The 14,651-nt window shown below is 40.7% G+C and overlaps 1 protein-coding gene across 1 annotated transcript in view; it reads right to left on the reverse strand.

Moving 5' to 3' along the window:
- Positions 1–13,063, reverse strand: part of TOP1 (DNA topoisomerase I) — a 79,888-nt gene extending 66,825 nt beyond the window's left edge. Inside the window, exons 1-2 of the mRNA XM_010975252.3 lie at positions 12,792–13,063; positions 12,439–12,463 (exon numbers count right to left, since the gene is read on the reverse strand). Of these exons, the coding sequence (XP_010973554.1) occupies positions 12,439–12,463; positions 12,792–12,824 (58 nt within the window). The 5' untranslated portion in view covers positions 12,825–13,063. The remainder of the gene's footprint in view (positions 1–12,438; positions 12,464–12,791) is intronic.
- Between the last annotated feature and the right edge of the window lie 1,588 nt (positions 13,064–14,651).

The raw sequence follows: 14,651 nt of genomic DNA on the forward strand, positions 1-14,651 counted from the left end.
ATGCTCGGGTCATTCTCTGGGTAACTAACTTAGGAAAGTCTAAGCTTGAATACATATATGTTCTTTAGAAGCCTTTCTGGTGCTAATCATGTAATTGGCTCCTTTTTATGCTTTCATTTTGAATTACTCCAAATTCCTAACTATAAGGAAGTGCAAGTACTGAACAAGTATTGAGGCCCAGCCATGGGCCTGGTGAAAAAACAAGGAACATTGTTTAAGAAGTTGAATTACTACAACTAGTTATAGGTTTCATATGAATCAGAGTCATGATCTGCTCAAGGCCACCCAACCATCAAGAGTTGAACCCAAGTTTATCTAACTCCAAAGTCTATTTTTCACTGGTGAGCATATGGACTTTGTCAACTGTCTTTCATTCCTCCTAAAAATGGGAGGCTCAACAGGAAGAGTTAAACTTCCAATCTTACTCTATTTTATTGGGTCTGAAACTTTAGTGTGTATCCATCACCTGGTTGACTTGGTAAAACCTATATGGCTGAGCCCCTACTCCCAGAGTTTGAACCAGCAGGTCTGGATGAGGCCCTAGAATTTCCATTTCCAACAAGTTCTCAGACAATACTGATGCTGCTAATCAGGAAATCACACTTTAAGAACCAGTACTCTATTCAAATCCTCCCATTTCAATTAGTGCTGTCAGTAGCTAAAGAACCCTAATTTAATCTAAAAGTAGTAACCTCCACAGATTAGATCCTCAGCATTCCACTAAACTGTTCTCCACTTAACCTTCTATAGCCCTGCTTTAACCATCCTAGGAATATTAGAATAAAAGAACTTATCACACTTTGTGCTCCACTTAGTCACCCAATCCTAAAAGATGACATCAGTATCAAATAATGGCTAAACATGGAAGTAGGAGAAAGGACTAGGATTCTGATGAGACACATAGTTCAAACAGTTGCAAAGGCAGTTAACCATCTCTGCTATGTAGCTAAATGCTAGTTGAAAAGTAGAAAATACTTATTTAATTAGAGTGGGACAAGTGTCAAGCTTTTACAAACGTGTTAGAAAATGTTGTTCTGGTCACGTTTTAAAAATTCTGTAAATTTAATAGCTGGACCAATGGAGTACCTTAATGAAATGGAGCAAAATATGTCTTAGCCAAATAAAATAGTTCAGATAGATCAGTTTCTCCGAAGGTGCTTAATGGGTCACCTGTATTAGAATCATTTTGGATTGTTAAAGATATATTAAAAATACAGATATCCCAGCAGCTCCAATACAGAATCAACTTCAAGGCATAGGACTAGGAATATGTATTTTTACCAAGCACTCCCAGGTGATTCTTGGGCAAATTAACCTGAAAACAATGACAACTTAATGTAAAGCTCTCAATGTTTGGGATCCCATTTCACAATATAAACATCTGTTGAAAGTATTTGTATTGACCATATAGGATGAGATAGTGCTCTTGCCTATTTCCTAGTAAGTAATAAGCAAACCCTGTGAACTTCTCCAGCCTAAAATGAACAGCTGGAAGAGGACAATAAAAGTTCAGTGAAAGCAGGAGAAAAGTGGTTACTTCTGGCTTGGGGTTAAGTGTTGATTCACACAGACTTCATTGGAAAGGAAAATTGAGTACCTATGACTATGACCTTCAATACTGAAACAGGCTCTGAGATGTTTTTAGTCCTCAAGACTTGACAATACTTTGTGACTCCCTAAAAAAGAGTAGTAAAATGGAGAGGGTAGGCTTATGTAAACCGCACCAAATTCTAAAGATTGAGAAGGCATTCCAGAGTAGAATATATTAACAGAACAAAATATGATCATAGTTGTGGGAGAAGAACACACACTGAACTTTATTTCTGCAAAGTAGGGCTGCTGCAGAAGGCCTTAAAAAAATCAAATTTTCAATAAATGTACTTGGCAAAATTATCTTCACTTTTATACAACAGCACCTACTGGCATGCATATTTATATATGTGCAATCAGTATGAATTCTGTTTGATATTCCACTAATCTTTTTTATGCAAACATTTCCACTGTTTTCAGTCACTTATGGACATATTTCACTATACTGTAGTAAAATTTTAAACTATTCCCCTAAAAATTTGAGCTCAACACAAACATTACCTTACATCTAAATTCTAGACATTAGCTCCAGTCCTAAATAAGTTCTGTAACATTTTCAGGACTGTAGAGGGAAGATTTTCAGCTTCCTGTTTGTCCAACTAGAATCCGTTCTCCCACAGGGAAAACAACCACACTACGAACAGACAACTGTCCTGACATTCTGAGATCGGGGGGGGGGGGGGGGGGCGTGCTAACATCTGTAAAAGATTAAAGTTCTGTGGAAGCACTAATTTTTATATCACACTGCATTCAAGGGAGGAAGAAGGTGATTTGATTTTTAAGGGGAAAAAAGTAATCAATTAATTATGGTTGTCATCACCAGCTGAATCTCCACTGAGCCCACCCCATCTGCCCTAGACTTCTGTACACTAAGGGAGCTAAGTGGGAGACTTCAGAACTAGGGTGTCTGGCCTCAGAGAGCTTTCAGTTTGGAAGTATAACAAGCCAACCAGCAGCTGCAGAGACTAGTCAATTTGTATTCCTCCTCCCCATTTTTGTTTTCTTTCCTGGTTAACTAGAACACGAAAAATTAAATAGATCCTGATGTGATCAATTTACCAGGAGGCTCATTTCTTTATTTCTGATGTTAAATAACAAGAATTACTGACATTGCATCTATTTCTGCAAAAACACATCGACTGTAAGAATAAGACAAAGTCTAACATTGCCTCAGTCACTTTTCTAGTGTTCAAATCACTATACGTAACAACACTATGTACTCTGAACTTCCCTGAGGAGTTTAACAACTTTTGTGTATTACCTGTATCAAGACACTTCGTGGATTAGGAAGAAGTAACAACAGTAATACATTTCAACTGTTTAATAAAATTAGTTTTCCTGGACTTTTAAGTATTAAGTCTCATCTCTAAGATTCCAGTTCTTCAAATTTATGAAGATAGTGATTTCACAGCCCTTATTTCAAGCAATTCAGTTCAAGGATTTAAACTATTTCAAGCAAATACTTGAATTAGCAATTGTCACATGGATCTCTCACACAAAATATGAACATTTCCAGTCACTTTGACAAATCTATCTGTTCAGGGAAACCTGAAAACTACTTTTCTAAAATTCATGCAACACAGGTATCTGAAACAAAAAGATAATGGAAAACACACAGAACTTTTATTCTTCTATTTCAGGTGAAAAAGTTTAATGAGCTTATAAGTATGCTAAAATTTCTTTTTCTAGAACAGTTAGGAGTTTGGACATCTAGGTTTCCAATTTTTTTAAGGAGACAGGGGGAAAAAATCTCCTAGGACTGGAAATCAATGGAGACCACTCTTTTTCACTGACAGTGAAGCATTAACTGCCAGAAAGTACCTTCCATCCCCACTTACCCTGGTTATGACAGGAGCCTTTTGTACTGAGGCCCAATAAAAAAACAGGGAATCTCAACAGAGGAAGTAAGCATACAGACCTAAAATTCACTAACTTTAAAGTGTTTGTTCTGAGAGCCATGAGTTTGTCTTGCTCATCTGTTATCTAGTCATAACTGGTATTTACTTTCTGAATGTTTGAATGAATGAATATGGCAGCTCAAAATTTCCATTTGCAATTAAACATGAAACATGTACCTTCCTAAGTATATCTCTAAATACTGCACCATCTCAAGGGCAAAAAGGGAAAAGTTATCCACTACCAAAGATGCTTAAACTATAATTTAACTTATGAGAAACAAAGTGGTTTGCATACAGTCACAAAGTCAAGGCAAGTCAGTACCCTCCTGAGCCCACCTATCTCAGATTCACAGCAACAGCTATCATATTCAAGGCTCCCTAGTGACCCTTCCTCGTGGGTAGAATCTCACAATACCCAAATTTAAACAAATTCAAGATGTTTTCTTTGTGCAAAAGATTAATGAAGTAATCTCTGAAAGGGTGTTTGGGTGGTTTTGGTTTTTTAAGGACTGGCAAGGAATTCAAAATTTTGTTCTCAGTTTGTAACCTTCCTAAAGTGATGCTATTTAATCTCAATCTGGTGAGGGAAGTATTAGAACATAGTTTATAAGCAAAAGACTAAGGCTTAGAGATTAACTTGTTCAAAAACCTTAAATATTGAGAAGCTCAAAAGCTCAAATTGCAATGTCCTTTCCTCTATATCAAGGTTGCCTGATTTTGAGGGGAGGACCTCCCCCAAGACTATTTACATTCTGAATCAGAGGAAAATGGTATAAGAGAAAGAGGCCTTGCTCTGAAGACTTTTCAATCCAATCCTATTTTTGACTCTCACATACTGAGGACAGTACAGCCACGCAGTACTAATACTCCCTTTCGCACAGGATCTTTCCCACATAGTTTAAGAACCATATGTTCCTCAGAAGCTTATCTTTTCAAGATTTTATCTTTGAAAGACTTTAAAATTAGACCCTATTCTGTAATTCTGATCCTAAAAATCTATTTTCTCTGGCCTACCTTTAACTATTGATTTTAAAGTCTGCTCTTGTTGTGATGCTTCTCTGATAATCCTTTCGATCAATGGTATAAGATCTCTACTAAAATCTGTCTGGCTTAATCTAACATACGTTAGTGAACACATCCCTAACTTTGGTTTATTTTAAGTAGTACTTCCAAATTAAAAATTCAAGGCAATTCAGTAACAGCATTACCTAGACTTATGAGCCATTACTAAAATTTCTGCTGACTTGATAAAAAATTTCTCCAAATGCCTACTCATGCACAGCTGTTAACATGGAATTTGCTACTCAAATTCTCATACGTAAACTATTAATTTAAGGCACTTATTCCCAAGAATTACTATTTCACAGAAGTTGAGTTGGTTACTTTAAGTAACTGTATGAATAAATGAAAAATTACGGTAACTCTCAGGTGCTTTAAGTTTTCTCAGCTTAAAAACGTTTAGAGGGAGAAGTGTAATAGTAGTACCCTTTGAAGAAACATGCTGACAGAAGACAATACTCAGTTTCGTGGTTTAAAAAAAAAAAATCACAAAAAATGAGCTTGGCATTTCACTGATTGTATGCATCTAAAAGGTAAATCTCTGAAAAACTTTTTTTTTATTGAGGTATAAAAAACATATAAAAGCTCTGGGTGACTTTGATAGAAAACCTGTAATTCAATTAAAGGGTTCAGAAATTAGCACATCAGTATGCCTCCCTCATTTCTAAACCCACCTTCTCTGTTGCTGGAATGTCTTTCAGCAGTGACCACCTTGCCTTAAGACTTATTTTTAGAAAAGTAGGAACCAGATATACACATTTGGCTCCTACTTAGCCCAAATCCAGATACAGATACAACACGTTCTATTTTACAGTGATTGCTTAATAGTCAGAAGAGACCCATGGAGGCTATGCAGTTCAGTTAGGTAAGAATCAACCAACTCTAGTTATATGCTACTGTTCACTGTGTAAATGTCAGAAGATTTAAAATGTTAACAGAGAATATCAGTGAAGGAAGACAACAATCATCAACTCACTACTTCAAAACTAACATTCAAAATAAAGAATTTTCAGAATAGAAGCTATCTGATCAAAGTTTCAATTTTAAAATGTGGGCAGAGAGGCATCTTTACATATTCATTTAATTCTCAATAGTTTGTGAAGCATAGAAATATCATCCTTGTTTACAGATGAGAAAACAAGGTAAGTTTCATAGTAAGAACAGGACAAGTTTCACAGTAAGAACAGGGACTTATCTAGATTTTTCTGATTTCTACTCCAGCTTTCTTTTTTAACATAGCTGCTCAAGAGTATAGCATCTCCCCAAAGCCTCCCTCTTCACTTAATATCCTTCCATACCAATCTGGTTCCAACCATAACACTGTAGCATCTCTTGAAGACCTAACACTCCAGATGTATGGGGTCTAAGCTGTCTCTACCAGAAGGGCAAGCTGTGACATCCATACTAGCTTATCAATTACCACCTGAATGGGGTTCCTGGAATCTGGACCAAGGCAGTTCGGGAGATAAGATACAAAAAGAAAAAAATTTCCTTTCTTGGTCTCTGGTTCTCTCACAAATCTGTACTATTCCTATTAAATTCAGATTTAATCAATACAAAAAAAAATACCAAACTCAAAATTAGTTCCCTTCCTCCTACTTCCCCTTCTGCTGCTAAGAAATAAAGGGGATACCTTATAGGAGCTAGGTAAAGCAAGGGGTCTTAGCCAGTGAGATCCCCTAATCCACTGACCCTGAAACCTGCTAGATCAGTCTTCTCCCCAACCAATATTTTGCCTATGGAGCTTTATAAATCTGGACATTCACATATGGTAGGCAAGGTTTAAATCTGGAATTTTATTAAATGGCAAAAAAGTACATTTCTACTGTATTCTAGTGTAGGACTAACCTTCAACTTAAAACTTTTTTTGGTAAACTTCAAACAGCCCAGGATGTGTCCTCCAAGAAAGGTTCCTCTATCTTTCCAAGATTGTGCTAAGTAAAATACAAAGATTATTGGACCAAGGGCTGGCTAATGTGTTTTTGTTCTTAAAATACAGGAAAATGTCAGAACACCCAGTGATCTATTAAACTTGTTCTCAACATCAACAAAGACAAGAGAATTAAAGTTCTCAATTATGCTGATTGTTTTAACACCTTTTGCTGGTGCTTATCTACGTGTATCTCAGAAATGCTAATGAACTGAATTCTTTGGTTCCTTAAATCTACAGAAACAAAGTTAACTGCAAAGGCTCAGAGAGGAATTAACAGAGTGCTAGAGACGCACCTCTACCCCAAATCTAACGGGGAGGGCAGAAGAGAGATGTAAATAAAAATATTTACTATATATTTCAGAAAAATTCTCAGTAATAGTCCATAAAGGTAAAGCTGGCAGGGAGATAACTGAGTGGATCTAAAAATTTAAGACAACAAATTTAAAACGAATACCTACCAAAAAGAAGTTTAAAACTTAAGGTGCCAAAATCCCTTGGAGTTTCTTTCTTTATTAAAACTTCAGAGATATGACAGATAAAGACACTTAATAGAAACTTTCATAGTGAGTGGTCTAACCTAATGATACAATCTATACACCCTAGAGCTATATTTGAGTCACTTCTCTCCCAGGTTGAAAAATATTTAGAATCTTTCTTGAACATATAGAATATATTAAATATGCGCACTAAATCAAACTATTAGTCACTTCTTATAACACTACCAAAAATGTCATTACTATCTAACAGATATTCCACTGTAAGTTTCTTCCCATCTAATAAAGCCAAGGCTAGTCACCGTCACCAGCCCCGCATCTTTATCCCTCTCTACAGTACCCAGGCCCTATGCTATCAACACAGAGTACCTAGATATCTAGATAGGCAGGTTGTGGGGGAAGGGCAAAAGTTGGCAAAATGCTAATTCTTCCATGCCGATGGCCCCTACTTTAGATTTCCTATTTCAGCAACTGGCCTGGAGCCACAGGGATAGAAAGCCACTTCTCAAACTTCAGATTTACAAGGCATGGAAATAGAGAGAAAAGACTAGTTCCAAGTCTATTACTACTCAAAGTTTAAACACAATCTAAAAGCTTCCTTTAAACACAATATCTCACTTACTTCCTCAGAGCCAATTAGGAACTTCTCTCACCTCAAACTTTTTACCGAAAGAAGCCAAATTCTCAACTGCTTGCTCAAATGCCCTCATTTTGCAAAGTTAATGATTTCAAAAATAATAAAGGGCAGTCAGATAATCTTAACCACAGGATACAGAAAAGTTAGTGAACTGACTCTCTTCCATCTTCAAATGCAATGAATTAATTATATTTTAATTTCTTTCAAGACAGCTTTTTTACTTTAGGATATCACATCAAATACTCATTTCAAGCATTTCCATAGCTTCATGCAAAAGTAAGTAATTACATTTGAATCCATTTTCCACGTGAACTAGAACTTTCTTGGAATTCAACATAGTTTCATTTGGAAAAGATGCAATCCTTCACAAAACACTTCTGGAGAAACAACTTTGGGTTTGAAGAAAATCAGTATTTTGCACTGAAAGTATGGCAAAAGTTGTTAAAGATCCGTAACATATTTATGCGCTCACACTCAACTACTATGAGGTAAAACACCCAAGTTCAGTATGTCTGAAGGCTCCTAAAATGAAGCACATCCAGAAAGTACAACAGATTCACTCCTTATGCCATTAGCAGCAATGGCTAACTTATAATTAACATACAACACAAAGATTTCTCTAACATATTTACAGACTCAAAAGGCAGACTTTTTTTTGCACCCGCCACAAAAGCCCAAAAGCAAACAAACAAACAAAAAGCCTCAATAGCCTAATTTTGGAATATAAGCTTTAAGACATGTTAAGAATCAAAAGAAAAAAAAAAAAAGACATGTTAAGAATCCCTAAGAATACTTGTATAATGTATAAATGGATACTAATTTACTGAGGCCCAGAACAAATTAATGAATCTCTCTTCAAAGTCTCACAATTCCCCATTTTCATGCCGATGTTAAAGAAAAAAGTCAGACTCAATTTTTTTTTTTTTTTTTGCTATTGGTTAAAATGAGATTTGAGGACTGACCCTGGATTCCTATTTTCCAATTTACTTTATCTACTTCCCAAAGACAAGTATGAGTTGGTGACAGCCAATATTATCTAGTTTTCACTTAACAAACCATAAGGTATTTCTTATTTAGCAACTCCTAGATTTTCCTTTTTTACCAGGAACATCAGAATCTAAAATTTGTTTATGAGTTCTGAGTGCTGGTAACCTAAAAGGCACATGCTGACAAGCAAACTTGTTTTATCTATAGATTCCACATCAGCTCACTAATTCTGAAAAGGTACCCCCAATGAGCCTGGCTGCAGCAGAAGGAAAGACAACACTGGAGCCTAACGCTTAAGTGTTTTCAGATCGAGCAGGAAGACGTGCCCGATAGCTTTTGAAGGTGCCATCACTTTGCAGTTCTAAAAATGTGACAGGAATTTTCAGATAGCAGCATCATTAGCCTTCCCACCTCCCACCTGAACCAGTGCCCAAACAGCACAGAAGTACAACTACCTGTCAGCATCAGAAACAATTTATATTTAATTCCTCCATCCAGTTTGACTCTACTAAGCTAACCAGACTCAACAAAAGATATGTCAAACAATGATCCTATATAACATTTATTAGAATCATCACTGGTGAAATCAAGCATTATACTTATACCAGGGAGGGAAGAGCCGTAAAACTCCAGAGTAGATACACAAAAACATCAAGCCCTTAAAATGGCAAAAGGACCACTAATGCCCAACCTGTTAACATCATCAACTCTACAGATAGTTCAGCTGTCTGCACAGTACTGTGATAATGAGTCAGCCCCACTACAATTAACACAAATATGCTACGAACACATAGAAAGGAAGTCTTTTCTCTTAGGTAGAAGAGATTATGATTTCTGCTCCTGAAACTCTCAGTATTTAAATATAAATACATTTCCAAAAATAACAGGTTTTTCCCAGCAGTTGAGTATAGCCTGGAATACTCTAAATTTTATACGAACAGCAACAGTTTCAATTATTGTAAAGAATGAGCTCCAAAGGCAAAATATCTTTTAGATCTTAGGGGATGAGGGCAGGCAAATGGGGAATTTTTGTTTTACTATATGAACTGGCACAGTTAATCTGTAAAGTGGTTATGTCTGCTTAAAATCATGCTTAAGCAAACTCTTAATATAAAGATCAATAATAACATGTCTGAGCATAATTAAACACTGATTTTTATTTTTTAAAAACTATCTTTCCTAGTTACATGAATCAATCACCAGTTACCAGTGTACTGCTTAATAAAACAAGCACACAGCTACTAACACTACATCTTTCTTCTAGACAATATTTACAAAGATAATACTCCAGTGTTAGACCCTTAGGGCTACGGCTGGGGCAGGGGAGGGGGGAAGGAAAACCAGTTAAAGTGCTTTTTCTCTTGAAGGAGCAAGTTTAGATAAAAAGAGCAGGTTAGACAAAAAGCAAGTAACAGACTATCAAATCCTTCCCTCTCCTTTTTCAGCTCTGTTAGTAAAGTAGGGATGTGAAGCTTTTAGTTTCTTAATTCTAGAATCCTACTCAGCATAGTGGCTAAGCTTGTGAGCTCTGTAGTGCCCCACTCACTGGTCTTGGGAAAGCTAGTAAATATATCTAAGCCTCAGCTTCCTCACCTATAAAATGGATATAATAGCACCTAAATCATAAAAGTTCTCCCAAAGGTTAAATTAAACTAGGTGATCCATGGAGAGCTGAGATGTATGCCTGACAGACGGTAAACATTCAGTAAGCATTAGCAATTATTGCCATTACAAGTGAAGAAACACATTCTGAAAGTCAATATAGCCAGTTTACTCCAGTCCCTACAAAACTGGCACTAAAAATCAAGAATTTACCAGCCTACAATCATTCACATATTCAATAGTTCCTTTGTATAATTTAGGTAAGAACCATGGAGGTTAATTTTCTGAGAAAGGACTAAACTCTGTTTCATTACTAGACACATTACTACTCAGCCCAGTTTTAAAGTCAAAAGAACACTTATTCTGTATTTAAGAACTTACCTTCCTACAAGAGGTCAAAAGGACATCCTCACCTGCCACATCCTTTCTTTGCTCCCACATCCCAAAGAAACATATCTATACTTTTTCTGGTTTTCTGAATTGCAGGGGCCTCATCTCCCTCTTTTAAAACCCTGATAGGTTGGCTACACATAATTAAGAAATAGTCCAGCCCCTGACACTCAGCACCTAGTCTTGCACAACATCCAGCTCAGAAGCTACCTTCTCTGAGAAATTTCCCCACCCCCAGACAAAGTTAAATCTCCTAGTCACCCAAAGCATTTCGGGTATACACATGCCCCAGCACCTACCTTATAATTAACTAATTATGACTCCCCAAACAGACTGGATTGAAGAGCAGCGAGTTGTAGCCAAAGGTTCAGCTCCAGTACTAAACACATATTAGGTGCTCAAGAAATGCTACACTTTTAACAGATTACTCACAAGTACCATCTCTTCCTGGATGCCCCACTTCAAAATCTGATCATGAGGCTGTTCTCAGTAGAGCAGGCTAACACGATGGACTGCTGATTACAACATCAGAAAACCCACTCATCAGCTTCTCCCATTGGAGAGGTTCCCGGAACCCAAAGTCAATTGAGTAGGATTATGTACCATCAGAATCAGTGGGAACTCCTAGCACACTACAGGGGGTACCTTCTCCTTCAACAGGACTGTTGAAAAGCTTGCAGGGTGAGCTTTTTATTGGGGGGAATCTTCACTGGGTAACTTAAGTGGGACTACTCAAAAGAATGAATGCTTTGATTTGGCTGAAAAGCGGTCAAAAACATAAATATCTGGCCAAAGCAAGCTAGCTCCTGATCCTGAAAAACAGCAGCTTCTGAAAAAGAATGAACAGGAAGCAGGGGTGGGTGCTGGCCACTCTTTGCTTCAATAAATAAAATCTTTTTTTTTTGCCTGCAAGAAAAGGTCAATACACCAGGCCAGACGAGATGTTCAACAACCCTTCCTCCTGACAGCTACACTAAACTGCGTTTCTAAAAGAACACTACCTTAGGAACCTCAGCCCCAATGAAAGAAAAGGACTAGTCAGTAATACTTTAATTAAATCTAAAAACAAAAAACAAAACCCAATACGCCCGAGTTCGACATTTACACTGGATGGCCCATAGAGAACTTGCAAACTTTCTGAAGGGAGGTACCACTACCTTTGCAAAGAACACAACTTCGGGAAAGCAATCTCAAAATATGAAGAACTCCACAAAGAATAGGTTAAGTTTTAGAGCCCTAATTCCTACCATAAACATCTTACCGGGGGAAAAAAAATCAACAGTTGCCGAAGGGTATCTTTCATTCTGGAAGCAGAAAATGAAACAAACAAGAAGCAGTAAGGGAACAACCTCCCAAATAAAGTTCTCTTAGGGAAGAATTTGTAACAATACCGTCTCCCACCCTTCCCTCCCGTGAGGTCTGTGATTTTTACGGCTTTGCTCTGCAGAAAGCTCTTTCTGGGCAGCTCAAGGAAGGAGCCGAGGGAGGGAGAGAAAGAGACACAGGCACAGAAACGAGAGGAGAGAGAAAAAGAAAATGGCGCAGAGACTAAGTCCCGACTGTCGACAAGGCGACTTTCCCGGGAGGAATCCGGGCCCGGAAAGGCAGCCCGAGGGCCGGCGGTGGGCGACGCTGGGTCTCCGGTGCCCCCTCTTGGGAAGGCCGGGACCTGGGGGCGCTGGGGTCCCGGGAAAGGGGGTCCAGAGGCGGCCCGATGGGAACAATGGGGCCGGTGAGCGAGGAGCCGGGACTTAGTCTCTGGGACGCCATGTCTGTCCTCTGCCCGGCTCGGGCAGGGCGCGGGGCCGGCGGCCGGGGGGCCCGGGGTCGGAGAGGGGGCACACTCACCGTTCAGTCGGAAATCCGCTTCAATCTGGGAAGAGAAAAGGAGGGACCATGAAACAACAGGCACATTCACCCCGCGGACAGTGGGCAAGCGCGCGCGGCCGGGGGGCCTGGCCCACCCTGAGCCCCCCGGGATGAGTGGGCCCCGGGAACGGCCTGAAGGGCCAGCCAGCCACCCTGAGACTGTAACTTGGCGGTTTTCGCCTGGGGCCCAGGGAACCGATAGCCTCCGGCCGGCAGTCCCTGGCCTGGGGCTCGGCCTGTCAAAGCGGCATGGCCGAGGCCGGGGCCTGCGCCGGGGGTCGTGGAGGACCAGGACAGGGCCAGGGGCACGGGTGGGCCGGGCAGGGCCGTACCTGGGAATCGTTGTGAAGATGGTCCCCACTCATGTCGGCCGGAGCGGCGAGCGCGGTGAGGGGCGCCGAGGAGACGCAGACGGTCGGGACCGGCCTGTACGGGCGGACGAGAACTCCCGGAGGCTCCCAGAAGCGCGGGGAAACGGCGGCAGGGAGGGTTTGAGACTCCCGGAACGGCTGAGGCGGCGACGGCGGCGGCGACGCTGACTGACTGCCGGGCAGACGGCAAGAGCGGACCCCAGCAGTTGTGTAACAGCCTAAGTTCGCATTTCGGCTCACTGCGCCTGCGCGGCCGCTTTTAAATGCGACGTCGCTGACGTCAGAGACTCGCGGAAAGAGGCTGAGGGTTGCGGGGCCCGCCCCCTCGCGCTTCCAAAGGCGGACCTGGCTTCGCATCCCAAGCCCCGCCCCTAGCCCCTGCGCGCCGCGGCGATTTGCATAAGAAATTGACTCCTCCCACGGCCGCCCACCCTGAGCAACCTTCTCTTCCTCTCCCAGCGTCTTTTCTCGGAACCCAGATCCCTCCCCTAGGCAGTGCGCAGACGCAACCTGGACGCCGCCTCCGGGCCAGGGCCGGCAGCTCGGCCACGTGGTGAGCCTTTAAAGGCCGCGGCGGGATAGCGCCTGGCCCGGTCCGAGCAGGTATTCCGCTTTTGCTTCTCCCCGGAGCTGCATATAAATACCTGGGCAGCCAGGTCCCCGAGCTCTCAGCAGCTATTCTTCGCTCGCCAACTGGCCCCTGAGGCTGCTTGCTGGGAAGAGCCCCCGCCCCAGCCTTTGTCCAGGCCTTCCAACTTCTGGATTATTTCACACCCACTTCTTAAAAATTTATTTTAATTTCTCAGCCCACCAAAGGTCCAGTTTAGCTCCAGGTTTCAGACAGGTACATGTAGCTCTGGGTCACAAGAGGCCTAATTTCATTTGTTCATTCTTCAAACATTCCTGAGCCAGGAATTGTGCTAAGAAAAGGGGTTGGGTAGGAGCCAAAGGGAACCAGACCGCGAGGTAAGCACGACCTGGGTTCTGCCCTGCTGTTTCCCAACACGCAATGGGGCATAGGGGAAAGGAATTGGAGGGGAAAAAAAAAATGCCGTTTATGGAAGGAGTACTGTGTACTCCGCCCTGAATTCACACAATAGCTCTGTGAGGTCGCCTATTTTACTAAAGTTAAACTGTCAGAGATAAGTGACCTACTAACCTCCTCCCTGACATCTACATTTGGATACTTCACAAGCTTCTCCAGGGCTGAACTCATCATCTTCCTCCACCATCCTGCTAGAAAATCTCCACCGTGGGCATCTTCCTCTCCGTTTCTCATTCGACCGGTTTGTTGCATCTCTTCAATACTCTCTCCCCTTCCTACACACCTGTCGAAATCTGCATTATCCCTTGCTTTAATTATTACAATACATTTCTGGCAAGGATCCTTGCTTCCCTTCTGGCCCTCGCACAAGCTGCTCTGCGATAGTAGCCAAAGTGATCTTTCAACTTGCAGCTCTAACCATCAGCCCCTTCCCACAATACTTCCCCTTCATCTTAGTATAAAGTTCAAAGTTCTTAAAGTAGCTGCCAAGACCCTACGTAAGATGCTTAATTAACGTGTGACTTTTGTGAATTTTTCCACATCTATGACCACTTCCACTATTGTTACTTAATATTTTCATGGATCCCCTTCTTTCTGTAGCTTCATCCTGATTAATAATATCTATGGCATAATAATGTCTGTGAAACCGTTTACAAATAAAATATGAAAAGTGCCCACCCGTGGACTATTGAAATCATCTCTATCACATCTGGTGGTAAACACTTTGGGGTTAATCCTTGTGAATGCTTCAAGCTCCATCTTAATATCCTTTCCAC

The sequence above is a fragment of the Camelus dromedarius genome, chromosome 18 (genome assembly GCF_036321535.1).
Source record: "Camelus dromedarius isolate mCamDro1 chromosome 18, mCamDro1.pat, whole genome shotgun sequence".
Classification (NCBI taxonomy): domain Eukaryota; kingdom Metazoa; phylum Chordata; class Mammalia; order Artiodactyla; family Camelidae; genus Camelus; species Camelus dromedarius.